Source organism: Vombatus ursinus, unplaced genomic scaffold (assembly GCF_900497805.2).
Source record: "Vombatus ursinus unplaced genomic scaffold, bare-nosed wombat genome assembly UNPS02014785.1, whole genome shotgun sequence".
In the NCBI taxonomy this organism is placed as follows: Eukaryota; Metazoa; Chordata; class Mammalia; order Diprotodontia; family Vombatidae; genus Vombatus; species Vombatus ursinus.
The window spans coordinates 107,807-135,144 of NW_020954563.1; the positions used below are offsets into that span (position 1 = coordinate 107,807).

The 27,338-nt window shown below is 39.9% G+C and overlaps 1 protein-coding gene across 2 annotated transcripts; it reads right to left on the reverse strand.

Moving 5' to 3' along the window:
- Window positions 1-27,002, reverse strand: CDK5RAP1 (CDK5 regulatory subunit associated protein 1). Of its 2 annotated transcripts, none has more exons than XM_027867346.1 (14): window positions 26,948-27,002; window positions 21,966-22,310; window positions 20,933-21,036; window positions 17,096-17,130; window positions 16,414-16,514; window positions 14,337-14,547; window positions 13,937-14,057; window positions 11,837-12,067; window positions 10,383-10,480; window positions 9,646-9,701; window positions 7,030-7,160; window positions 6,631-6,780; window positions 1,710-1,850; window positions 1-383 (listed from the first exon to the last, which is right to left on the reverse strand). In XM_027867346.1, exons 2-14 carry the CDS (start codon window positions 22,276-22,278, stop codon window positions 303-305), a joined length of 1,773 nt encoding a protein of 590 aa, XP_027723147.1. In that variant the 5' UTR covers window positions 22,279-22,310; window positions 26,948-27,002; the 3' UTR covers window positions 1-302. The 2 variants fall into 2 exon arrangements, with proteins under 2 accessions (XP_027723147.1, XP_027723146.1); XM_027867345.1 differs by lacking the exon at window positions 26,948-27,002 and adding an exon at window positions 26,414-26,692.
- Window positions 27,003-27,338: the final 336 nt, after the last annotated feature.

The window sequence follows — 27,338 nt, forward strand, 5'->3', positions numbered from 1 at the left end:
TTTTAGCTGCAGGTGAATCATTTAATAGTGATTCTTAGAGATGCTTCCATCTAGCAAGTGAATCCAGAAAATTCATTTTCTGTTTGACATAAACTTACTTCCCGTCAGAGAAATACCACTGTTGTAACCAGTCATTTCTCCCTTTCTCTTTGGCAAAACCTGGTCAGGGCCATTTTATCACAGAATTACAGAGTTGGAAACGACCTCAGAGAGTATCTAGTCCAATCTATAGCCACAAGTATCTCCTCATAACTTCACTAACAAGTGGGCATCCAGAAGAACTTTGTGGCTGGCCATTTAGGTCAGCAGCATGCTGAGTGCTCCTGCAGAGATGTTCGACACAGAGCAACTCCCTTCAGGCTCTGGGAGTTGGAAGAGGTGATCTGGAAAAAAAAAAGCCATTCAAGAAAAAAACACAGTTAACAGGGCCAAAAGCATCAGTTCATAAAGAATTCATCTGTAGCTCTTTGAGTGGAGGACTACTGTGGAAAAGAGGTGTGGTGGCCACTAAGGAATTCCAAGTTTCAGTAGCCCCAGAGAATCCATATAGGAAGACCTACAGAGAAAGATGCTCTGGTGGCACTCTGGAGGGTAAGGGCTTACAAGAAGTGAGTAGGGAAGAAAAGGCAGAGCATATGACAGGAAGTGAAGAACTGGGATGCAAGTCAAGGGAGAATTGGACAAGGGCTGGAGGGAAGAGAGAGGAGTGAGGGCTCTGTGGTGAAGAATAGAAACAAGAATGGAGAACTGTAAGAAGAGTGGAGACCACAGCTAGGTGGCGCAGTGGATAAAGCACCAGCTAGAGGCAAGAGGACCTGAGTTCAAGTCTGGCCTCAGACACTTGACACTTACTAGCTGTGTGACCCTGGACAAGTAACTTAACCCAAACTGCCTTGCAAAAAAAAATAAAATAGGGGCAGCTAGGTGGCGCAGTGGATAGAGCAAAGGCCTTGGATTCAGGAGGACCCGAGTTCAAAACCGGTCTCAGACCAAACACTTGACACTTACTAGCTGTGTGACCCTGGGCAAGTCACTTAAGCCCATTGCCTAACCAAAAAAGTAAAAAATTAAATTAAATTAAATTAAAAAAGAAAAGAAAAAAAAAGTTGTTAAACTATAATCTGGCCTCAGACCAGACACTTCACACTTACTAGCTATGTGACCCTTGGCAAGTCACTTAACCCCATTGCCTAACCAAAAAAGTAAAAAATAAAATAAAAGAAAGAAAGAAAAGAAAAAAAAAAAGTTGTTAAACTATAATCTGGCCTCAGACCAGACACTTCACACTTACTAGCTGTGTGACCCTGGGCAAGTCACTTAACTCCAATTGCCTAAAAAAGGGAACAAAAAAAGAAGAGTAGAGACAGAATAGAGTTTATTCTCCCATCTCCTTTAAAGTAGGAGAGGGGCAAGGTGGAAGCAAATACAATTTCCTTCTACTCCTCCTTCCATTTCCACATGTTCTACTCTTTGCCAGGAAGAGTCCTGAGGCAATAGTAAGATGTATTTTCCAATTTCCGTTTCCCCTGACTCCTACAAACACAGCATCAACTAGCACTGAGTCAAGTAAGAACTGAGAAGTACGTTTCTGAGGATTTCAGTAGTATGAATGTCATGCCAGAAATTACTGAAATGATTACTGAAACGGATCTAATAGAAAAATAAAACGTTAATCTTCTAAAGCAAACAAATTAAAAATGGATCCATACCTTCACTAACACATAGTCTCCTGGCTGGGCTCGGATTAGGCCCCCAGGGTTAGTGCCATCTTCCATCTCTGTGTCTGGAAAGATTACTTTGATGTTTCCATCATTCCTTCCACATAATTCAGTGGTAGAGCGCTTACTGGGCTGCAGAGAGAAGTAAAATGGATTATCTATAGGGCAGTGAACGATATTTAGAATAATCACTTGGGATGGGTGAGTGGCTTAAAAAAAATCAAGCTACATTAAGGGAATATTACTTTACTATAAGAAATATATATATGAAGAATATAAAGAAGCATGGGGAAATTTCTATGAACTGATACAAACTGAAATAAGCAGAATCAGAACCAACAATATACACAGTGACTACAAAAATGTAAATGCAAAGACAAAAACAATGAAACCAAACATTTTGTAAGTATAATGGTCAAGCTTGTCACGAAAAAGAGAAGAGAAAATGCCCTGCCATCGCTTCTTTCCAGAGATGGGAAAGCATGAGTATAGAATACTGGACATAGGGTCAGCTTTGATTTTCTGGTTAACTTTGCTGAATTGCTTTTCTGTCTGCTTTAAAAAAAAATGCTTTGTTACAAGAGCTTGGTTCTCTAGGGATGGGAGGGAAGAAAGACACATCTGGAAATTATGGTGATGTAAAAATAAAAGATAACAATAATTTTTTTAAAGGATAATTACTTGTATCTATGGTTGAATAACCCTGGACGTTGGTGAACAGGAAACAAAATGGTCAAATGTAGGGTTTTTAAATAAAAAACCAAGCTGTTGCTGGGAAATTATGAACTGACTGATTTATTGAGAAGGCAGAAGAATAATACAATGCTAAACCATTTAGGATCACAGAATTGGGGATAGCAGAATAGGAACTGATTTTGGCTTAGACAATCCTTGGAAATAACATAGAAGGTAACTGCTAGAGATTCAAGGGCTAGAGCACTACCATTCTACTAAAAAGTACTGGGTGTGATTTAAGCAACTAGGCAATGCAGGGGATGAAGAAGTCTTTAAGACATGGTCCCAAAGAATCAAAGGAAAGAACATTAGAGACCAAGAAGCTTAGTATCTAGTTGGAGAGGCAAAATTAAATCACATGGAGCAACACTGAATAACAGAAGACAACAACAGATCAACACAGTGCTAAACTGTGTAGTGGAATGAGACACGAGATTTGGAGTCAGAACAAGTGGGTTCAAATCTCTGCTCTGCTACTAAACTACCCATGAGACCTTAATCTCTGTAGGCCCCGGTTTTCACATCTTCAAAGTGAGGGGGCTTGACTAGATGAGCCGTAGGGCTTCCTTCTGCTTTCAAGTCAATGATCAGAGAAGAGGAAAGATCAGTGGGGTTGTGGTGATCACAGAAACTTCACAAAAGAGATAAGACTTAAGTTGGGCCCTGAAAAATGGACAAGACGTGGATAAGCAGGAGGAAGAGGGAAGGGCATTCATGAAGAAGGGAATAATACAAAGTAACTTCAGAACAAGGTAAATCTCAGTAATATGAAGAACTGTAGGCAAACTTACCATCCCCTGATGCTGAGCATCACTGGTCAGCATCATTGACCAGCAAATGATTCACAAGCCAAGGTAAAGACACAGAGTAGTAAGAGAAAAGTATCACTGTTATTGCTGCCCCGCTTAAAAAACAACACTACATTGGCATAGTGGTTTGTCCTCTTTCAAAGCCTCTCGCAAAACCTGCATTTGTTTTGTTCTAAAAAGAACCTTGTAAGTTCAGTGGGACAGAACTGGTGAGTGAAAGCACAAGGACTATAAATGACTGCTGAGGTCAGAGGGCAACACATGATTTGACACAACAAGAAGATTATCAAGGAGGAAAGATGTTCAAGGTCTTTACTGCCATGGCAGGACATGCAAGATCACAAACACCTAGTCCTATAAGAAATCCTGGTCCAACCCCTTATGCAACCAACTAATTCACTCTAATGCTCCCAGGCAGATAACACTGAGCATTTGTTTGAACACTTGTTGAAATGGGACACTCATTACATTACAGAGGATTTATTTCCATTTTTAGATATGGCTACAAGGACTAGGAGAACTTTGAAAAGCAGAATGCGATCCCATTCTGGAAACCGCCAATTTTTAAAACACATGGTTACACAGCGCTCACAGCCAGAGAAAGGTGGGTGGGTGGGTGAGAACTTCTCTAATGGGGAATTTTAACTTCGAAAGCTTTTTTTTTAATCAAGGTCTAGGGAGGGTTTAGTGGACAATATACTTAGTATGAATCAGTAGTATGATCTAGCAGCCATGAGGCTGATGCAATTTTATCTTTTGTTAAGAAAGATATCAGTTCCAGGAATAATTGGATTACGGTACAAATTTATTCAGTTTTTGCATCACATTTTGGGAAGGGCATTGATGAGCTGGAGAATATATAGAGGAGGATAATTAGGAGGCTCAAGGGCCTTGAATTCGAACTACTGGAGGAAAAAGCTATTGAACCTGGAGACGAGATAAGGCTAAGGGGGAAGCATGATCATTGTCTTCAAGTACGTGAAGGGCTATCCTGGGGAAGAAGGATTAGAATTGTTTTATTTGGTCTCATAAGGCAGAACCAGAAGTAAGAGGTAAAGGAAAGAGGCAGGTTTAGATTTGATGTTAGACAAAACTTCCTAACAACCAGAGCTATCCAAACATGAAGGGAGCCACCACGGAAGGCAACGGATTCCCGTTCACTTAAGGTCTTTCAGTAAAGGCTAGGTACGGTATATGTGGCACGTATGTTTTTTGTTTTTGTTTTTTTGTGAGGCAATTGGGGTTAAGTGACTTGCCCAAGGTCACACAGCTAGTATGTGACAAGTGTTTGGTCTGAGGCCGGATTTGAACTCAGGTACTCCTGACTTCAGGGCCGGTGCTCTATCCACTGCGCCACCTAGCTGCCCCTCGTGGCACATATGTTATGGAAGCACTTGTTTCCTGCAGATACTGATTGTACCAGATTGCCTCTCAAATACAACTCTGAAGTTCTGTGGCCCATCTCAAGGTATGTATTTTACTGAAAATTAGCTGTATTCACATAAACAAAGAAAGAATAAAAATAACTTTTAGTGTGGCAGGATTACACTCTATGTAAAAGGATCTCAGATTCAATGAGGAAAGTAAGAGAGAAATAGGGAAAAAGAAAAGGAACCAAACTGTCTTCCTATATCTGTTGTGCTGCCTCCAAACGGAAAACATCTAATAAAAACATGAGATTCACCTATGTGAACAAATAAATACAAAGGTGAGGAATGTGGGTGGGTTTGTTTTCTTTTTGGGGAGAGACTGGATCTGCGATTTCACTATACTGGCAAATCTTAGTGAGAAACTCTATTTTCCACTAATGCAGATCAGCATCTGTTCTGAGATCAGGTCTATGAGTTGCATTTCCTGCCTGGGTACAATAGAGAGACCTAGCCTCAAAAAAAAAAACAAAACCCTACAAATCACTAATAGTTAGATATATGCAAATTAAAAGCAACTTTGAGGTTCCACCTCATATCTATCAGATTGGCAAAGATGATTAAAACAGAAAAATGAAGAATGTTGGAGGAGCTACACAACAGGCATGTTAATACAATGTCAGTGGAACTATGAATTGGTATAGCCATTCTGGAAAGGTTACCCACATCCTGACAGAGGGCTGATAAATTAAAAAAAAGACAGATATGGCTAGCCAGATAGCTAGCTAGCTTGCTAGATATAGATATTTGGACATGGTCAATGTGGGAATTCGTTTTGCTTTACTATTTGTATTTGTTATAAATGTTTTATTTCTTTTTTTTTCCTTTAAATTGGAGGTATGAGTGGAAGGAAGAGAAAATAAATGCTTGTTAATTGAAAAAAAAAAAAAGAGAGAGACAAATTGCAGGCTTTACAACCCTACACCAGAGAGAGGCCTATTTATCTTGAAATAATCATAGACAAACAGAATCGATGCCATGAGATTTTCTGCCATGTAGCTATAGCAAAAGCAACTTCAAATCATGATTGATGTAGATTTTTTTGGAAAGATACTCAATTACAAAAAAAGCTTCCTTTCCAAAAGATATGCATATACAATTATATTGGGAGCAGAACTGCCATCCCACCTATGTTCAGACAATTTTAATTAAATTTGTACTTCTTGGGCACTCAGCACTTAAAAACAAAGGAAACTGTCACCTCAGAACCTGTTAGGTGATGGAGTGAAAATCGTCCAGGATAAAATACTGATTAAAGTTAATGATAATAATAGCTGACATTTTGATTCAGATGTTAGATAAATCACTGTAGATAACCAAGTACCAACTCTTTTATTATCCTAAGTGACCTAAAACCGAAGAAACTTTAAGATTATCTTTAGCTCTAAATCTTATGATCCCTTTTTCTTACTATTAAGTAGTTTTACTCTTTTTTTTTTTGGTGCAGAGGTAGTACCAAAGATGTCTTTGGAATTCCCAATGAACAATCTCTATCAATGCAGATCAATGCACTTGTCTGTGCTAACACAGACTTGCCCAGAGTCACACAGCCCACCCTCTATCCACTGCCAAGTAAGGAGATTCACCCTTAAGTCATCACCTAGAATGCTGGGCATCGAGGGGCTTTTAGAACTCCTCTCCTTGTTGCATTACTTCGATACCTAACACCTTGCACCTGGGAGATGCATTTCCAGATTAGATTCAGGACTATCTGATTAACATGAATGCTTGGTTACCTGCCAAAATTTCCTTGGCAAGGGCCAATCTGACACAAATATAATTACGGGAAATGTTCACATTCTTTTTGGCAGGAATTATCCTTCCACTGGAAAATTTGCAAATCCATCTCTATATTGGGAGAACAGTGAAGAAGGTCCACTGAACGGGGGAAAGTTAAGGTATTCATGTATAAGACTGATGAAAATTTCCCAAGGCTCTTACCCCCTCCACAAGGACAAGCTGCGTGTGGCCAACCACAGCCATGTTGGCTTCAGCGGCACCTTCTCGGAAGGCAATGATAAGCTCTGCAAGCCGCCTCTGTTTCACCTCCTCTGGAACATCATCCTGCAACCTGTGATATGCTCGTGTCTTCTACAATGGGACAGGAGGCGAAGGGAGTCAGAAAGGACCTGAGTTAATTCAACTTCCAATATATACAGCAGCACATGCAAAAGAGTACAGCTCTTTTATCACACAACCAACCGTGTGCAAGGCACGTGGAGGCTCTCCAGAGCTACTCTGCTGTCACTCTGTGTCACTCCTGGAAGCTTACCATACCCCCAGACACAAGGATAGCTGAGAATGTTAGGAAATAGTCTCTTTTAAGTTCCCAGAACTTACCTGTCTCATACTGTAAGCAAAAAGGAAACCCACATTGTAGCGGACTTCCTGAAGCAAGGACAAAGTCTGGAGGTGATCTTCTTCCATTTCTCCACAGAATCCAGCAATGAAATCACTGCTGAGGCTCACTCCTGCCATACAAAGATCACAGAAACTAACAGTGAGAAGGGACCTCACAGGACATCTAGTCCAACCTATACCTAACTAGCACTCCCCTCTGCAATATAGCTGACAAGAAGCCATCTAGCCTCTGCCTGAAGGCCTCCAGTAAGGAGGATCCATCGCTTCCCAGGACAACCCATTCTTTTCAGATGGCTATAATTGTTAGGAAACTTTTCCTTATGCTGAGTCCAGATTCTCCTCTCTGCAACTTCTTTGTATTACTCTCAATTCTGTTCTTTGGGGCCAAGAACACCTCTACTTGCTCCTCTACATGACAGCCTTCCTACTATCATACTTAAAGCCAATGTCCTTCCTATGCTTTCTCTTCACTGGGCTAAGCTAAAATCAAGCCAAGTTCAGCTCTTAAGTAACAACTTTTCAAAAGGTAATTTCAAACAGGCAAGCAATTAAGGCCAAGTTCTTTCTCCTGAGCCTCCAATGGCATGAGGCACTGAGCCTCCAATGGCATGAGGCACTGAGCCTCTGGTTATTCTACCATACTGGTCACTCATCTCTGAACATGCTCTCGCTTCTCTGCATTCACCCTAGAATGTGTCCCCATAACAAAGCACAGGACTCCAGACATGGTCTGACGATAATCCAGAGGAACAGATATAGCAGTCTAGGCACACACCAAGAAGAGTCTTTACTGACTGGCATACAGACAAAATGCTGACCTCACCTTTTCTGAGCCTATCACATACAAATTCCACTTATTTCAAGCTAAAGCTTGGAAATCAAGATTGGACCTACTTAGCCATGTTACAGATACAGTTGGCCTGTACTCCCAGTTGGCATTCTGTCTGGTTAAATAAAGAATTTTCATTCCAAATATTGGCTTAGGATGTCAATTCAAGTCCATGTTTCCAAATTGGTTCTACTTTTAATTATCACTCACTAATGTATGCCTCTGGAATTTCAGCTTAACATTGTTCATTCAAGATGTACAGAAAATCTGGCAATTTCCTTGTGATCTACACCAAAGAAGGTTTCACATAATGGGACAATAAAACACTTAAAAGTAAAATACAAAATATAAACAACAATCAAGTACAACTGCCAGGTAAATAATTTTTATAATCTCAAATAGGAAAAGGATTCACTTCCAGAATTCAAAACCATATGATATTATGTAATAGCCACTGTACATTTTAACACATATTAGCTGCATAAATCTGAATCTAAGACTAATTATTCCAGACCTTGTATAAATATGCATTTAGAGAGCATGATCTCTCTCTCATCTGACCTGAAACTAGAATACAGAGCTGGAATTGGTAATCTCTTTAGCCCGGAGGTGAAGCAATTTGCTAAGGAATGTATGGATGCAGCAGGCCTAACTCTAGAAAGGTCTGATGTGATAAGTGACACAAACATTTTTACTTTGAAATAAAACTTTTCATTCCAATCTCTATTTTGTTTTTGGATAAAATAAGCTCATTTCAATTGATGCAGCTTAGTCCTTTGGGGTATTCTTAAATTCTGATCTAAAGTGCTTAAAAAAACGGAGGTTAGAAGAAAGGGTCCAAGTACAAAGAGGGCAAGGGCTACGCTGCTCTTTAGCTTTATGTTCCCAGTATCTGGAAGAGTACACTGCACAGAACAGGTGCTTAAAAAATGTTTGCTAAGAAAACCAGGAAGCTGGAAGGAATAAAAGGTGAGTATAGGGAAGTGGACACCCCAAAATGATTGCTTTAGGGGCCCAAAGTTACCTATGTCTGGGCTAACGGATTATGGTCACTTAGGGAAAACATGGCCAGCAAAAAAGGCTAATGAATGTTAACCTGGAATGAGAAGCTGTAGATAAAGTAGGTGAATATTGATAAGAAAATGGCAGAACACACTGTGCCACATGAATGTAATGGAATATTACCGTACCACTTAAAAAAAGAGGATATCATAAAAAAAATGAACTGATGCTGAGTTAAGATGACCCAAGACAGAAGACTCATTGTGTACATTAATATACAGAATGACTGTGACCATGTAAATGAACGAGCATTAAAAGACAGATGAACTTAGATTAAAGGCAATGAGCAATATTCCAAAGAACAGGTGATGAAACACATCTCCCTCCTCCAAAAAGAAAGAGGGAAGACTGCTGGTGCAGGATGCTTCTTGTGTCATCTAGTCTTTCTCAATTCGAGGTTCTTAATGTGAGATCTGTGGACTATTTTTTTTTTGTTTTATATTTTGATAACTACATATCAACATAATTGGCTTCCTTCATAACCGCACATATTCTATTTTATGCATTTAAAAACATTCTGAGAAGGTGGACCATATGATCTACCAGACTGCCAAAGGGGTCCATAACACAAAAATGATTAAGAAAGTTTGACTTAACTGTTTTGGTTTTTTTTTTTTAATACCCAGGGAATATTTGGGAGTGGGAATGGGAATACCTGATGTGTAAAAATCAAAAGGCATCACTTTAAAAAAAAAAAAGCTTACCTGGAATAGATTCTCTGATATGGTGAATCAAGTCCAAATAAGCTTCCCTTGTATATCTACAACGGGAGGCAAAGAAAAAGATTGGCTCATCTACATAATGAGAGGTTTGGCCTAGGTGGCTCCTTGGCCTCTAAGATCCCTTCCCTATCCAAATCTAAGATCCTAGGAACAAAGTTATATTATGTAAGGGATCCTAAGTATTGTGGTTGGCCAAACTTTGCTTCTGTTTCACCAAAATACCATATCCCTAAGGTTCTGTAATTTTATAGTATTTTTAGGTAGAAGTCCAGGAAAATCCTACTATAACCGAAAATCCGTACTTTAGACTAATCTGGGGACTGGGGGTGGTAGTGTTAATTCTTTTCACTTCTTCTTTAATAAAGAAAAGAGTGAGTAAACATTTAAGGGGATTTCCAAAAGTCTGTACCAATGTAGAAGACAAGCCAGATGGCATAATTCAAGCTTGTTCTGGACTAAATTATCTTCCTCGGGTTACTACCTCCGCAGTGTTAATACTCATGACAACAGATATCTAAACATTAGCTACAATTTAAATTCTAAGGCCTAAGAATGTTAATGTTAAAAACTGTAAAAGTACATCTATTTTCTCGGTCTTTACTTTGCCAAGCATATACTAAATTACAAATTCTACAGATCTGTGAGCAATGCTGAAACTAAGCCTAGTGAAAATACATGGCAATTTATGGTGGTAGTCAGTAGTCCCAAACAAGCCTGACCCTCTTCTCATGATTTCCAGGACCCGGCTGCTTCCGCTCTGGGCTGGCAGGTGGATCTGCTTACAAATATTGTTCCGCTCCTGGATCAACTGTAGAACCTGGACCAAAGAGAACAATTGAAAGAGGGTAGGTCATTAAAGTTTCAACAAACAGTACTGCTCCTTCTACGGCCAATAGCTAACTATTCTTACTCCTCATAGTCAATACCTGAAGAAGAAGATACACAGAACTCAAAATGGCATAATATGGTATGGAAACAATGTTGGCCTTTTTTTAAGTGGTGCGGTAATATTCCATTACATTCATGTGGCACAGTGTGTTCTGCCATTTTCTTATCAATATTCACCTACTTTATCTACAACTTCTCATTCCAGGTTAACATTCGTTAGCCTTTTTTGCTGGCCATGTTTTCCCTAAGTGACCATAATCCGTTAGCCAGAGAAGCAGGGACAATATTAGCTGTTACTTAGATTATGGTTTTGTTCTTCCTCCTTTCTAGCGTCTCACAGCACTCCCACAAAACTGGGAGGGGGAGAAAAAAAGATAAAACAGCAAAACTATTTTACAGGCTGTCAGTGCTCAGGCAAAAGAAACTAAAGGCATTAAAATGACATATGACATTAAAATAAATAAATGACATTAAAAAATCACTTGTGACTTTCAAACTATCCACTAATAACTGAGATCTGAGATCTGGCTAGATTTTCTTAAATACACAGAACTCAAAATGGCATAATATGGTATGGAAACAATATTGGCCTCAGAGGCTGGGGACGTGGATTCCAAGTTGTCCTCTATACTACTACACTAGTGTAGTGTACTACCCTACATTACCAGTAATGAGGTCATGAATATCAATAGCCACAAAAGGTATAAACTATTACTCGTTTTATATGGGTTCAAATTTATATCTGACTACAGCTCAATTTCTTTTCAAACTAATTTGGTTCTAACTTCAGACACCACAGCACATCTTAATAAATGCTGGTTGACTGAGTTATAAGACGTGCTGACTCTCCCACCCACACTACTAACTGGCATAACAACATAAAACCTTTGAAAATAGAACAGAACAATCACAGAACGCTACTGTCAGAGGAGAGTAATATCATCTGCTTAAATGGTTGGCTGTCTTAACTAACTTTTATTGAAGGAAATGTTATGTTTCAGAAATGTTACGTTCCAATAATCTGTCCTTCTTTCAGCCCGGCCTCTCCTCCCAACATTCACTTAGCCAACAGCTGGCCTCAACCTCATACTCATCATAGGCTCGACCTTCCATCTTTATCCAGAAATAAGTTTTACATTCCTACAAAAGAACAATGGATTTCAAAGATAGGGAATACACTACACCAGCCCTCTGATTTCTTCTTGGTCCTGAACTTGGACTTTCTGAAAGAAAGGCTTCCCATTATAATAGCAATATCACTTCCTCGTGGAGATTCCACACTTGCCTCATCAGGAAAGTCCTTGGGATGGGGAGAAGTGAAGCGGATCCTCATTTCAGGATCAACTCTGGAGACCTGATCCAGAAGATCAGCAAATCGAAGGCCTCCTTTCTTTGTTTTATAATTTGCACTAAATCCTCGACTCAGATTAGTAGGCGTGGCACTATTGAACTGGATCTCTGAGTTGTCCCGATAGCTGTTGACATTCTGACCAAGGAGTGTTACTTCTTTCAGGCCCTGTACAATGGCACAAACACATAATGCGAGGAATTAGGAAATACTCATTGCACCTTCATACCAAACCATTACTTTAGAAATAAAGTGGAAAAATAAAATCGAAGTTTAAGTTTTTAAGCAATTATATCATATTTTAAGTAGCAGATAAGATGTGACGAAAACTATTTTGATATGACTGCCACTCAGGTACCAATATACCTCCCCAAACTGTAACCATCAAGATGATTCAGAACCTGACTACATTATTCTAGACCTCTGGGTAAGATTACAAAAAACTGAGTAACTACGGAACAATTTAGGCACTCTTAACAGATTTAACCCAGCAGCAACCTATAAGAAGTGGCGGTATTCCTCCTATAAGTGCCTGTTCCAAAGAAAATCTGTTACTCATAGGTAATATTAAAAAGAAAGCCATCTGCTTTCCAGAATCCCAGGACATCCAGTTTCTCACTTCTTAATGTAATTAAGAACTTCAGGCTCAACAGAAAAAGGAAATCAAATTAAATTTGCACCCACTACTTCCTTTGGAACTGAATTATAAGGGAAGTTCCTGCTTAATCATAACTTCAACATAATCAAATTAATTTACTCTTCAGGATTGGAGTAGACTACAAATTCAGTAAGTTGACAGTGTGATATTTCATTAAGGGGAAAAAAACAATTCGATCTTAAGATGTGTTGATCTGAAGCACAGTATTCATAATGAGGTAAGTGATGACCCCACTGGACTCTGCTCTAATTTGATGACATTTAAGACACTATACTCAGTCCCAGGCATCACATTTTTGAGATGACACTGACAAGCTGGAGACTGTCCAGAAGAAGGTAACCAAGATGACAGTACTGAAAACCCTGCCACATAAGAATGAAAGGAAGGAACTGGGGATGTCTTGTCTGGCAACTCCTGAGATATCTTCTAACGTTAAGATTTTAGCATTCTGTGATTGAATAAATACTAATGAGATGGCTCTAGTTTAACTTCAGTTTAAAAAAATATGGAACTTAAAAAAAATATGAAGAGAATTGCATCAGGACTCTTTCTTTAGTCACACTGCTAAATATTTGTTTCTGATATTCAAAAGAAATCATCATAAAAGATAATAAATTCTTTGTTAATTACATTATTATCAAATAATCTCCATATAACTATTTGAAATAAATAGCTTCTGCTGACATATTGGTAAAGATCATAATTTTGCAAGGCAGTATGGTTTCCAAATAATGTTCTTTCTAATTTGACTACACTAAATGAACATATATCTGACCATGCTAGGTGAATATGAAACTATGAAGAATGAGTATAAATAATACTCATGAGTTTAGCTAGTGGCTTGAACAGGGATGAGCTACCAAACATTCTTGTTCTTCAAATCTCATGACAATTTACAAGGATGATATCTGAGAAAAGATCTTCAGATTCGGCAATTAAGAGATCATTGATAACTTTGGAAAGCAGTTTTAGTTTAGATTAGAGGCCAGATTGCAAAGGAGTGAGTGAGAGGAGAGGAAATAGAGCAGTGAGTGCAAACTAGTTTTTCCAAAGAATTTGGCTGAGAAAGGAACAAGAAAAATAGGATGATATCTTAAGGAAATGAGAAGGCCCTAAAGGATTTTTAAGGATAAAGAACTTGGGTATGTTTGAAGACAAAAGAGAAATAATTGGTTGACAGCAAGAAGCTAAAGATACACACATAAACATGGATACACATATCAACTGCCTAGAGACCTGTTACTTAACTCCACTTGAAAAGTTCCCCCTTCCCACTTCTTTGTCTTTCACTTCTAGAACTGGCAGACCAAACCCACAATATCAGCCTCTCTTACTTTCCCCAAATACTAAAAAGGAATAATGCACAGGCAATATATCACCTGCTCAGAGAGTTTCTTCACTTCCTCCAGAATGGAGGCAATTGGCCGGCTCCTTTCACGGCCACGTGTGAAAGGAACGATGCAGTAGCTACACATATTGTCACAACCTCGCATAATTGACCTGGGGAGAAAATCATCAGAAATTATCAAAGGATGTTCCCTGAGATCCAAAAAGTAATTAAAACTTTCACAACATTACCATATTTCATTGTTTTTGGTTTTTTAAAGCTATGTATCCACACAAGATCAAATTCAGATCTTAAGAGACACGCAGAAACTTGTCATCTTTAAGAATTAAGGCTTAAAACACAGGGCTCTGCTCTGAATCCTTTGTATCTGATGTACTACATGGATCATCAAAAGGAGAATGTCAAAACCCAACATTGGGGAAATGACTTACACAAATGCTGATGTGGCATTTGAACTTGTCTGGACAGGCATGATGTCTGCATAGGTCTCCTCTAGAGAAAGCAGAACATTAGCAGATCTCTGGCCAGAGTCAGCTAAAGTCAGCAGCCGAGGAAGATCACGGTAAGCATCTGGTCCAGCTATAATGTCCACCAACTTTTCCCTCTGCAGGATCTCTTCCTTCAACCTTTCAGCCATACATCCTGGGAAGGGAAAAATAAATATAGTTATGGAGTGGAATTTGTTCTCACAGCTCATGCTAAGCACACAAACCCACATTCACCTATGAAATTTATGTGCATGAGGGGTCTGAGAGCATTCAACTATCCTGTGAAAGTGACCAAAACATGAATAATCTTGCAATCAATATTTTTCTGTACAAGTAACTCAAGAAGAAAGAACCTTAAATCCTCAAAGCGGTCAACTGATCACCAACTCACTAAACTGCCTGAGGAAAAGGAAACATCTACCTATTCAGAAACTTTTTAAATGCATGAGCCTTAAACTGAATTGAGAGTTAACTGTAATGATTTGTAGGCCAAAAATAACACAGTGCCAGGAATTCATTTAACTTTTTTTCTACAACTATAACTATGCCTTTCCCTCCCCCCACCCCTTTCCCAGTGGATACTGCTGCTAAAAATATGGGAAATGAAATCCAGCATATGTTGGAGAGTCACCCGATGGTGCCTGGTTGAAAGGAGGGTGCTACCAGAAGGGACCTGCTGATTGACTGTGTGTCTCTCACGCAAAGACAAACTACATTCAGAGAGGCTCATTACCAGTTTTCTGCAATGCGACAGATTTTTCAAATACAACACTTCTTCAAGAAATTTTGCTAAATCATAGAGGAGTCACCGGCATTTGTGGAAGAAGCATGAACATCAACGCAATCACAGGTTAATGAAATATTTGAGGAAATTTAAAAAATGTATCTTGGTATATATGTAATTCTTAAAAGAAACTACCAAGAAGCTCAGAATACCATGAGAAGTCAAAAGATGATAAACTTAGGGTGGGATAATACTTTAGATGAGGAAACTGAGGCCGGGAGAGGTTAAGTGACTTGTCTAAGGTTACACAAGTAGTAAACACAGAGGTCCTGTCACTCCAGAGTCAGTGCTCCTTCCACAGTATTACACTGACAAACATTCTACTTTTTGGCTTATCTTTTCCAACAATGTGTTTCAGGTCAAAAGTTTGAGAAGCTATCATAGATGCTGGCCTCATTCCCCTGTTCTTTTTGGAATCATCAAGGATTGGCTCAGGAGAAGTCTCAGCATCTCATTTAGAGGCTTAGGAAGAGTGAGCCTTCATGAAAGTGCTACTCTGATGAGTCCTGGTATAGAGGCGACCTATGGGGGGGTACCCTAGAAGACCACAAACTCTGACAGAGTTTGTCTATCACAAACATGATAGAGTTGTTGCTTTTGTTGTTCTTGTTGTTGTAGTAGAGTATGATCTCAGGGACCAGCTACATGTTATGCCCATTGTTTGAAGAACTAGGCTTCAATTTCTTCATCTATTAAAAGAGGGGATAGGATTAGATACTCTTCAAGGTTCCTTCCAGCTCTAAATCCTAAGGACAGTCCAGTTAAGCTCAAAAAGACTCATAACCAGGAGGTTAGCCACCAGATGACTTTTTGGCCATAGCAATCATCATTGCCTTCAATTGAGGTATGAAGGAGTTGTAATCTGTGCCTGTGGAGAAAGTCCTCACACTGATAAAAATGATAGTTCTTTTGAGGTATGTGAGGCACTGTCCTACACAGATTTCTTTTATCAGACGTATTCCCAACATACATAGGGCCATATGTTTTCTTCATTCCTTTAGGCTGCCACTTACTTGTAGAAACTACATGTTGTCACTTTATTTTCTTTTCTAACACTATAATATACAAAATTTCATACTATGGGAGGTCTTTGTAGAGTGAAGCCAAGATACACTGATGTTCTGTTGGGTCTGCTCAGAGTTCACAAGTGGCCGTCTCCGAGCGAGAATCTAGTACATTCCAGCAATACAGAGCCCAATCCACCAAAATGACTTTCATTTCCAAACTTCAGGATACCTAGAATCCCAATTCGAAGAGGAACCTGTGATTTGAGACGTCTGGCCTTTACAGATTTAAGTCGTTTTAAACGATTCCAGATGGCCTGTTCAGCCTTCTCCCTGTGGCATAAATCAATAGACCAAGTTAAAATTGAAATGATCAGGACATTCAGAAGTGCCACTACATAACTGGACGTAGAGAGAATAATGTTATAAATTACTTGGGTCCTCTTAGTGGTCTTGCAGAGAAGGATCATTAATATAAAGTAACTTCAATGCAATCAGTGATGGAAAAATAATTATGGAAAATGTGTACAAACTGAAGTAGAGCAAAGTAAGCAGAGCAAACAATTTAAAAGGGAACATAAAGGAAAACAACACTGACAGGCTTCAGAACTGTTCAACGCAATAACTAATAGTGACTTCAGAGGACTGACAATGAAACAAGCCTTTGACCACTTGCAGAGAAGCGTTGGATGACAGGTATGGAAGGTAACATATACATTTTCAGACACAGCCAACAGATTGGATTGTTTTGCATAACTGAATTTTATTATTGGGGGGGTTCTATAGGAGCAGGGAGAGGAACATTGGGAACTGAGAATTTTTTAATCTATACACATCCTACAGTTGGAGGTCAGCACTCCATAATACAAAAGACAGCGAATCATTCTTATCTGCTCATATGGACAAAGCCTCACCTGACTGAACATGTGACAAGAAGAATCACGTCGGCCTGAGATGAGAACAGGAAAAAAAAGAAAGAAAAATGATCATTTTTTAAGTCACTGATTCCCTTGAAGAATTATTACTACAAGATCCACCTATTCTCCTCCTCATGACAATCTCCAGTCATTCTACCCTGCCCTGACTCCCCAAGCTCTCTCTCCAGGTCTGCCCTCCCCTGCCTCCCTTCAAGATCTAGAACCTACAGATAACCAGTTGAACTATATGGTTCCCTATCCTTGAGTCCTCTGAACCCTTATCCTATCACCCAAAACCCCAACCCTAAAAACAACTAGTGCACAAATACAGAGATAAGAGATGGAAAACTATGAATGGGAAACAGTAAGAAGGTCAATTTGGCTGGACTGTAGACTCAAGGAGAGTAATGTAGAATAAAGCTAGGAAGGTAAGTTATAATCAGGTTGTAAAGAACTTTGAATACCAAAGGGAAGAGTCTATCCTTGATCCTAGAGACAATTGGAAACAACTGAAGTTTATTGAGTAGGGGAGTGAAAAGGACAAAGAAAACCACTTTGGTAGCTACGTACAGGATGAATTGGAGAGGGGAGATGAGGTGGGGAAACCAATTAGAATGCTATGGCAATAGTCCAGAAAAGAAGTAATAAAGGGCATACAAAGGTGGTAGCTGTGTGAGCAGAAAAAAGGAGATGGATCTGAGAGATGTTATAGAGGTAGATATGACAAGATTTGATAAATGACAGGATTTATGGAATGAGTAAAGTAAGGAATCAAGGATGACACTGAGGCTGCAAACTTGAGTAACTGGAAGGATGATGGTGCCCTTAACAGTAATAAAAAGTTCAGAAGAGGAGTGGGTTTGGTGATTCGAGAGGAAAACAATGGCCCAATCTATACAACCTTTTGAACAAGTTAAATGGAAGATGTATAGAGGGCATGAAGTTTAAAATGTCCTACAGATAATTAATGATGCAAGACTGTTATTCAGGAAAGAGATTAGAGCAAGATAAAATAGACTGAAGTCAATTGCAGTCATAACCTATCCCCCTCCTACCTTTCTAGTCTTCTTACACTTTATTCCTCTCCATGAACTTACTCTTCAATCCAGGGACACTGGACTGCCTTCTGTTCCACGAACATGATATTCCATCTCTCAGCCCCAGGTATTTACCCGAGGTATCTGTCCCCCATGTCTGCAATGCTCTCCTTCTTCATTTCCACTTTCTGGCTTCATTTACTGGCTTCCCTGGCTTCTTTTAAGTCCCAACTAAAATCTCATTTTTTATAGGAAGCCTTTTCCAATTCCTCTTAATTCTGGTGCCTTCTCCCTATGTCAATTATTTCCTATTTATCTTGTATATAACTTGTTTCGTATATATTTGCTTACGTGTTGTCTCCCCATCAGATTGTGAGCTCCTTGAGGGCAGGGACTGTTTCTTGTCTCTTTTTGTATCACCAGCACTTAGTACAGTGCCTGGCACATAATAGGTATTTAATAAATGTTTACTCACTTATTGAATGAATTGTAGGGAATATGATCATTAAACCCATAAGAGCCAATAAGGACAGAAGCAGGCAGAAAACAGTTTTGGAGCACATCCATAGTTAGATGGTGTGATAGATGATGACTGAGCAAAGAAGTATGAGAATCCCATAAGTAGGAGGAAAACCAAAAGTGAACTGTATCATGAAAACCCAGAATACATAGGAGGAGAGGACTATCACTGGCGTCAATTTTTCAGGGAGGTCAAAGACGAGAATTAAGAAAAGGCCATGACATTTGGCAACTAAAAGGTCACTGGTAACTTCTGAGAAAGCAGTTTCAGAGGATGAGGTGTTCCACACCCTTGCAATTGCTAATCATCCACATGGGCCTTTGTTATTATCCCCTCTCATCTTCCCTGGGATTTTGTTCCAAAAATCATTCCCAACCTCTCTTTCATCATCTCTGATTCTTCCCTATCTATCAGCTCCTCTCTCCATCATCTACAAATAGGCTCAGATATTACAATTAAAAACCTTACCTTGAACCTGACATTTCCACCAATACCTCTTACTACCTTAACTGCTTAACCTCTAAAAAGAGTAACTGACACTCCAATAATTCTAGTAGTTACATACTTCTGTACTATTCTATAAAATATCCTCACCATCCACTCACTCCTCCAGCCTTGGCAAACCAGCTTTTGACCACAGTGCTATAGTGAAACTATTTTCTCTAAGATCATCAATAACTTGTAAACTGCAAAACCTGCCCTGTTTGTTGTAATTCACACTATTTACTATCTCCTTCTTTTCAATACTCTCTCCTGGATTTCTAATCTCTCTGACTGCTCATTGGTTTCTCATCCTCCACCTGCCACTTAAGTGTAAGTATCCCCTAAGGCTTTATCTTCTACCCTCTTCTCTCTTCTTCCTGTATTCTTTCTTAACGGGATCTCATTCAATCTCAAGACTTTAATTGTCCCTTCTATGTAGTTGACTCCCAAATCTATGTATCCAGGTCCAATCTATATCTGGATGTCCCAACAGCACCCCCAACTCAATATACACAAAGCTGAACTCATCTTCCTCCCAGTCACCCTTCCCCTCAATTTCCGTATTTCTATTGATGGCACCACCATCTTCCCAGTCATCCAGAATGGAATCTCAAGTGTTTTCTTTGATTCTTCCTTCTCCCTCATACAAAAGGTCCTATCAATTCTATCTTCATAACACATCTTGCATTCTCTCAACTAACAACCCTGTCACCTTAGTTCACATTTTCTCTTGCCTTGGAAGAGATCTTGTCTTGAATCTTTCCCACCATAAATCTGTCCTTCACACAACCATCAAAATAACCATTCACACAGCTCTACCTATGTCATTCATCACACAAAATCCTTCAGTGATTCCCTACTACCTATTGGATAAATACAAACTTCTTAGTCTGGCATATAAGGCCCTCCATACTCAGGCTCCAACTTACCTTTCTGGCATTTTTTCATTCAATTCCACTTCAGGCACCTTAGGTTCTAAATAGTTAAACCAAACTATGAGCTTTTCCCTGACCTCATCCTTCCTTTCAGACTTATATGCATTCATGTAAACTGCCCACAACACCTGACACACAATTCCTTCCTCATCTTTACTGGTTGAAATCACTTTCTCCTTCCCTTCAGGGTGGAGGCTCAGATGCCACTTCCTCAATGAAGGTTTCTCTGATCTCTATCTACCACCCCCCCCTCCCCCAATTAAAAGTGAGCACTCTCTCCTGATTCACCTAGATTATTTTATCTGGATCTCTGCTTTATCACTTTCACATTCTACTTTTTATCATGTTTATTTACACACTATTTCTAGTAGATGTACAGTCCTTGAGGGCAGGAACTGTTATTTTTTCATTTTTGTATGCAGAGTACCTAGCATATAATAGACATTTAATGGCTGATGAATTGAATATATCATCTCATATGTGGGAGTTTTTTTCTTGAACAAGAAGACTCCAATGTGCACTCCAAACCACTTTTTTTTTTTGCATTTTAATAAATCTTACCGATTCTTTTTGTTTTTCATAAATTATTTCCTAATAAACACCATCTTTCTGAACCAATAAATCTTCCCTCCCATAACAAAGAAAAAGTTAAGTAAAATCAACTGACAAAACAATCATGCCTGATACCTTAAGCATCATTTTGTTCTCATAGAACTCCACCTTTCTACCAAGAGAAGGGAAGTATATATCATTATTTCTTCTATGTGACCAACATACCAAACCACATTTAAGAACTTACCATCAATGAAAATTTTCTTCTAGTTCCAGGATATAAGAAAAATTAAAATGATTATCTTACCTCATGGAGGCTATTAGTTCTCAAGTAGCCATTCTTCTGCAGAATGGACCAAGCAATCTCTGTATCATTAACATTCATTTGGCAGCCATAAGTCTCTAGATAGACTAGAAAAAGAAGGAAAATCCTATGTAAATACAGTACATAGGAGGGAGAAAACAAAGGGTCATAGATAAGAATACCTTTTCAAATATCCTGACAACACCTGGAAATACTACAGCGATATATCAGGTTTACTAGTAATGGTTGTACCTATACGTTAACAGAGTCATATCACCACAATATGTCAATTACCTCATCTATAAAATGAGAAAGGATTTGGGCCAGATGATTTATTAGGTCACTACCAGCTTTGGGATCTATGATCCTGCTATTCTGAAATAGCAATATCAATTTTACAAAACTCTCTATAAAACTAAAAAGTATAACTAAGGTTCTACGGAATCCCCAACTCAAAAACAGTGAATTTGTTTAACATGATAAACCTAAATGATTCTTTATTCCTTCTATGCCTTTTGGCAATCATTTTCACAATTAAAAGGACAAAGAGACTATCCAAAGGTCACACAGGAAGAGAAAGGTATACTAACAGGATAAATTCCCAGGAATTCAAACCCCAGGCAGGCTAAATAGAGTTCCTCTATGTTAACATGCAACCCTGTGAAATTTCATATCTGCAATACTTTCAAAGTTTTCTTACATGGAAACATCCAATTCCATAATGACCCTCAACTGGAGCCAAATCTTCTCAGCTCTTCAGGCTCAGGACCATTATGAACCAGTATGATGCATCCATTCTACAGATTATTGCTTAACTTAAAAACTATGGGTTCTAACTAATAGATATTAAAAATGAGTGGTCCTTATCTTAGCAATTAAATGTCAAGGACCTACAAAATAAAACAAAAGAGGGAAGAAAAATAAATTTCACAGTAATCAATATTACGACAGTTTTTGAAAACTAAGACCTGGGACATGAAAACTGTAAGATGGCACTGAGGGAGACCAAAGAGACAGAAAGGAAGTAAAAACAGACCTTTTCTCCCTCTTCCTACAAGGGCTTCTGTAGTAAGATAAGGGGGAGGATCCTCCACTGCTGCAGAGGAATCAGATTTCTCTTGAGGGGTTGAGGCATTTCTTAAAAAGTGCTGAAATGTTGGTCCTGCTGCCAGTCTGGAGCTGAAATCCCTCTGGACTCCATCATCTTGCTGTTTCTCTAACTCTGGATATACTTTTGCATTGAGATGGCTTGTTCTTCTGTAGGTCCTGAGGATCTGCCAGATTACTGAGAATAATGGACTCTGCCTCAGAGTCTGACTGGTTTTAAATGCATATTTTAAAGGTTGCATGTTGGGAGCAAGGAATCCAAACTGTGCAAAGACTAAAAAAACACAAACATATTACAAACAAATTACAATCAATGAACCAACCTCTACTGAAGTCTGCTTCTGATGCCTCATTATGGCATGGAGACAACACTGGATCCTCACAGACCATAACAACAGTGTGCAAGCCCTGGTTGTCCTATCAATTGAGAAAGACTTTGAGTATGGACTCAGTGACCAACTGTAAGTTGGCTATCCAGCGGTTCTATCTAAATTCACAGAGGTTCGGCACTAGCTTGGCCACAGGTGATGAATTTTTTAACCAAGCATCTCTGAAGAGGGATCTATCAAGTTAAAAAATCAAGTTAAAAAGGAGTGCAACTGGGGGCAGAGCCAAGATGGCAGAGTAAAAGCAGTGACTTGCTTGAGCTCTCCCCCAAACCTCTCCAAATACCTATAAAAAATGGCTCTAAACAAATTCCAAAGCAGCAGAACCCACAAAAAGACGGAGTGAAACACATTTCTACCCAAAGACAGCTTGGATGATTGATCAGAAAGGTGTATCGTGCCGGGCGGGGAGAGGAACGTAGTTCAGCATGGGTACACAGGCCGCAGCGACCCTGGAGCAGGCCTCAGAGAACTGAATCGCGGGCAGCTATGGCAGTTTCCAGACTTCTCAACCCACGCACGTCAAAGACAACTTGTCAATGGGAAAAGTCTGTGACTTCGGTTAGAGAGAAGCTGGGGCTCAGCCGCAAGTCCCAAGCTCTGGCCGCGGCTGCCTGCCTCCTGAGCTTCCTGCCCACAGACTGAGGGGGAATTGAGTGCCTGATCTCTCTTTGCCTGTACTGAGGCAGGAATCTCTTGCTTTACTGGTGCTTGGATCTGGGTCACAGTTCTATGTGGTGGTCCTGCGGCAAGGAGGAGCGCTGGTGTGGTGGAGCTTTTAGTGGCTGTGGAGAGGAAACCCTCCTCACAGTTCCAAGACAGAAAAAAGTACTCATAGACCAGAGCTCAGGCCAGAAAAGGAGTAAACACCTCGCCCTTGATCATAGCGCCTTGGAAGAACTTAAAATTTACAGGTCCCTAGAAGTATCTCTGAAAACAGCTGCACAAAACCCCTGAAGCTTGGGACAGTACATTCTCCACACTAGAAACAGACTCCTACCTTAACAAAGGGTCTGTAACTCAAGTAACTGGCTGAGATCATGAGCAAGCAGCACAAAGAGTCAGACTATATTATCTTACTTTGGTGACAAAGAAGATCAAAACATACAACCAGAAGAAGACAATGAAGCCAAAGCTCCTGCATCCAAAGCCTCCAAGAAAAATATGAATTGGTCCCAGGCCATGGAAGAGCTCAAAAAGGATTTTGAGAAGCAAGTAAGAGAAGTAGAGGAAAAACTGAGAGTGATGCTAAAAGAGACCCAAAAAAAAGACTGGAGAAAATAACACCATAAAAAATTGCCTAACCCAAATGGCAAAAGAGGTCCAAAAAGCCAATGAGGAGAAGAATGCCCTAAAAAGGAAAATTGGCCAAATGGAAAAGGAAGTCCAAAAACTTACTGAAGAAAATACTTTCTTAAAAACCAGAATGGAGAAATTGGAAGCTAGTAACAATTTGAGAAATCAGGGCACTGTAACACTAATCGAAAGGAATGAAAAAATAGAAGAGAATGTGAAATATCTCATCGGAAAAACAACTGACCTAGAAAATAGATCCAGGAGAGAGGACTTGAAAATTATTGGACTATCTGAAAGCCATGATCAAAAAAAGAGCCTAGACATCATCTTTCAAGAAATTATCAAGGAAAACTGCCCTGATATTTTAGAACCAGAGGGCAAAATAGAAATTGAAAGAATACACTGATCACTTCCTGAAAGAGATCCCCAAAGGAAAACTCCTAGGAATACTGTAGTCAAATTCCAGAATCCCCAGGTCAAGGAGAAGATATTGCAAGCAGTCAGAAAGAAACAATTCAAGTATTGTGGAAACACAATCAGGATAACACAAGATTTAGCAGCTTCTACAGTAAGGGTCCAAAGGGCATGGAGTATGATATTCCAGAGGGCAAAGGAATTAGGACTACAACCTAGAATCACCTACCCAGCAAAACTGAGTATAATCCTTCAGGGGAAAAAATGGTCATTCAATGAAATAGGGGACTTTCAAGCATTCCTGTGGAAAAGACCAGAGCTGAATAGAAAATTTGACCTTCAAATACAAGACTCAAGTGAAACATGGAAGAGGTAAACAGAAAAGAGAAATCATAAGAGACTTACTAAGGTTGAACTGTTTACATTCCTGCAGGGAATGATGATATTTGTAACTCATGAGTCCTTTGTCAGTATTAGAGTACTTAGAGGGAAAAAAATTATATGTATGTATGTATAGATAGATAGATAGATAGATAGATAGATAGACAGATAGATAGATAGACAGACAGATAGATAGAGGGCACAGGGTGAGTTGAAGATGAAGGGGTGGTATCTGGAAAATAAAATTAAGGGGTGAGAGAGAAAGAGAGAAGGAGAAAGGGAGAAGTAGAATGGGGTAAATTATCTCACATGAAACAGACAAGAAAAGGCTTTTACAATAGAGGGGAAATGGGGGAAGGTGAGAGGGAATGAGTGAATCTTATTCTCATAGGATTTGGCTTAAGGAGGGAATAACATACACAATGGGGTATGGAAATCTATCTTACCCTACAGGAAAATACGGGAGAAGGGGATAAGAGAGCAGGGGGATGATAGAGGGGAGGGCAGATTAGCGGAAGGGATAATCAGAAGCAAACACTCCTGAGGAGGGACAGGGTCAAAAGAGAGAATAGAATAAATGGGGGGTAGGATAGGATGAAGGGAAATATCCTTAATTTTTCACAACAGGACTACTACAGAAGTGTTTTGCATGACTACACATCTATGACCTGTACTGAGATGCTTGCCTTTTCAATGAGGGTGAGTGGGAAGGGAGGAAGGGAGAAAATTTGTAACCCAAAGTTTTAAAAACACATGTTAAAAAGAAAAAAAAAAGAAAAAGAAAAAGAAAAAAAAGAGTGCAATTTAGAGGATGTGTTCACATCAGCAAAGTCATTGATCCCAAGCTTCAAAGTATGATAAATGAAACAAAATTTTTGAAAAACAGTAAATACTTGAATCTTACAGTTTTTTTTTTTTTTTGCAATTCTCCCACATAAAGCCATTTAATGTGAAGTATTACACATAAATCGTTAAAACTTTCCACGGACAAAGTCCCTCAAATCACAAACTTCCTATCACATTCCTCTTCAACTCATGCTGCACACTTGCCAGGTAAATCTCATTATATCCTAGCAAAGGAATTTCTCATTCTCACAAAATCCACATTTAGAACACCCTTTTCACCTACATATACTCTTTCCTTTTCCAAAACTGTATGAAATATTGCCATTTTGCAAGAAATCTGCCAATTAATCTCACCTTACTCCAGGATCATGATGTCAGAGCAGAAAGAAGCCATCTAATGTAACATTCTCTTTTATACTTTTTATTTTTCTAGTTGTTTCATGTTATGCCAATGTTTTGACTACCTAATTAGACTTCCATTTCCTTATTGTATCAGTGCCCACAACTCTCACTGCTTTTGTTTATTCCCAAAGTACACCAAATCACACTCAGTGGAACCTCAACAAATGCTATTTGAAAATGAATGACTAATGAGAACTTCTGATTTGAAAAGAAGGCTGGAGACTTTACCTTTTAGTCCCAGAAAAGCTAAAAACAAAGATCAAACAGATGGCAAGTCTAAAATACAGGCGTGAGTGTGTGAGTGTGTGAGTGTGTGTGTGTGTGTGTGTGAGAGAGAGGGCGGGGAGAGTGTGTGTGTGTGAGAGAAAGAGAGAGAATGTTTCTACAAAAAAAAATCTTAAATGTTCAGGTGGGAGACAGAATTTTTTTTTCGTGACTATATACGTCATGACTATATATTACCAGAAAATTTGCAGACTCCTACTAGGATTAGGGAGATAAATTTTCCTCTCGAGTATTAGTGCACTTTGTGCTATGTCCTTCTTACTTTTATCTAGGACGGTGTGTCATCCTAAGTTCTACTGTATAGTGTAGGTGGTGTGTGTGTGTGTGTGTTCATTTTACTGTGCTCTTCCACCTCAATAATACTTACAAAGGAACAAGTTTCAATTCCAGAAATGTATCCACTCAGACGCGGAGCCCATTCGATTTCAGGATACAGTGGGGCAAGCGCGGAATGCGGGATCTGCGCCTGACACCTTCTGCCCGTCCTGCAAGGCACCACCTCCTGGGGGGGTCCCCACCCGGCTTCGGGGTAGTCACTTCCTGACACGACCTGTGCAAAGTCACCGGCCTCCTCCCCCAGCTCTAGCTATCCTGACTGCCCGCTGGTCCCTCCGAGTTCGCCATTGGGACCCAGGGCTTCAAGGTCACGAGGGAGGAACCGTCCTGACACCCCAGATCACATGGGAGAGGGGGGGGAGCGGGGGGGCGGGGCACACACGTGGGGGACGCCCAGTCACGCCAGTCGGTCCAACAGTCTGGCGTTAGGGCCTTTTAACTCGCTAAGCTGAACCCGGAAAATATCGTTCCTTCCCACTTCTCCGTCCGTGGTCACCCTCCCAACTTTGCAAGGACGCTGCGGAGAGCGCCGAGCCGGCAGCCAGAGGCCGGGCAACCGCCTTACCTCCTCCAGGTCCCCGAGAGCGCGATCACTCCACGTTCCCTCCACGACTGCGCAGGCGCGTTTGGTCCGGTCCGCAGCGGGCCCTGGCGGAAACAAGCCCCGGGAGATGAGTTCCGCCCCGGGAGATGAGTTCCGCCCCCGGCTCCATTCTCTCGGCTTCCCTGCAACAGGAAAAGTCTTACCTTCACTAATGTGGGCGACAACCCTCCCCTTCCCAAGGAAATAATGATAAGGATACTAATATGGAGGGCCTGGGGGGAAAATCCTATGACTTCTAATGTTATGGATCCTGCATCCACTAGAGAATTGGGGATCTTGAATCCGAAGAAGCAACGTGTGGGGCAAGATGACAGCCTTCCCAGTCTTTGGAAGTCTGCTATGTGGAAGGGGA

Coding starts and splice junctions, on each gene's coding strand:
- CDK5RAP1 (XM_027867346.1), bottom strand. CDS start 22,278: ATGCAACCTTTAAAATATGCATTTAAAACCAGTCAGACTCTGAGGCAG. Junction 16,515..17,095: donor CTTGTCACATGTTCAGTCAG/GTGAGGCTTTGT, acceptor TTTATGCCACAG/GGAGAAGGCTGAACAGGCCA. Junction 10,481..11,836: donor CCAAGGACTTTCCTGATGAG/GCAAGTGTGGAA, acceptor TCTTTGGTCCAG/GTTCTACAGTTGATCCAGGA.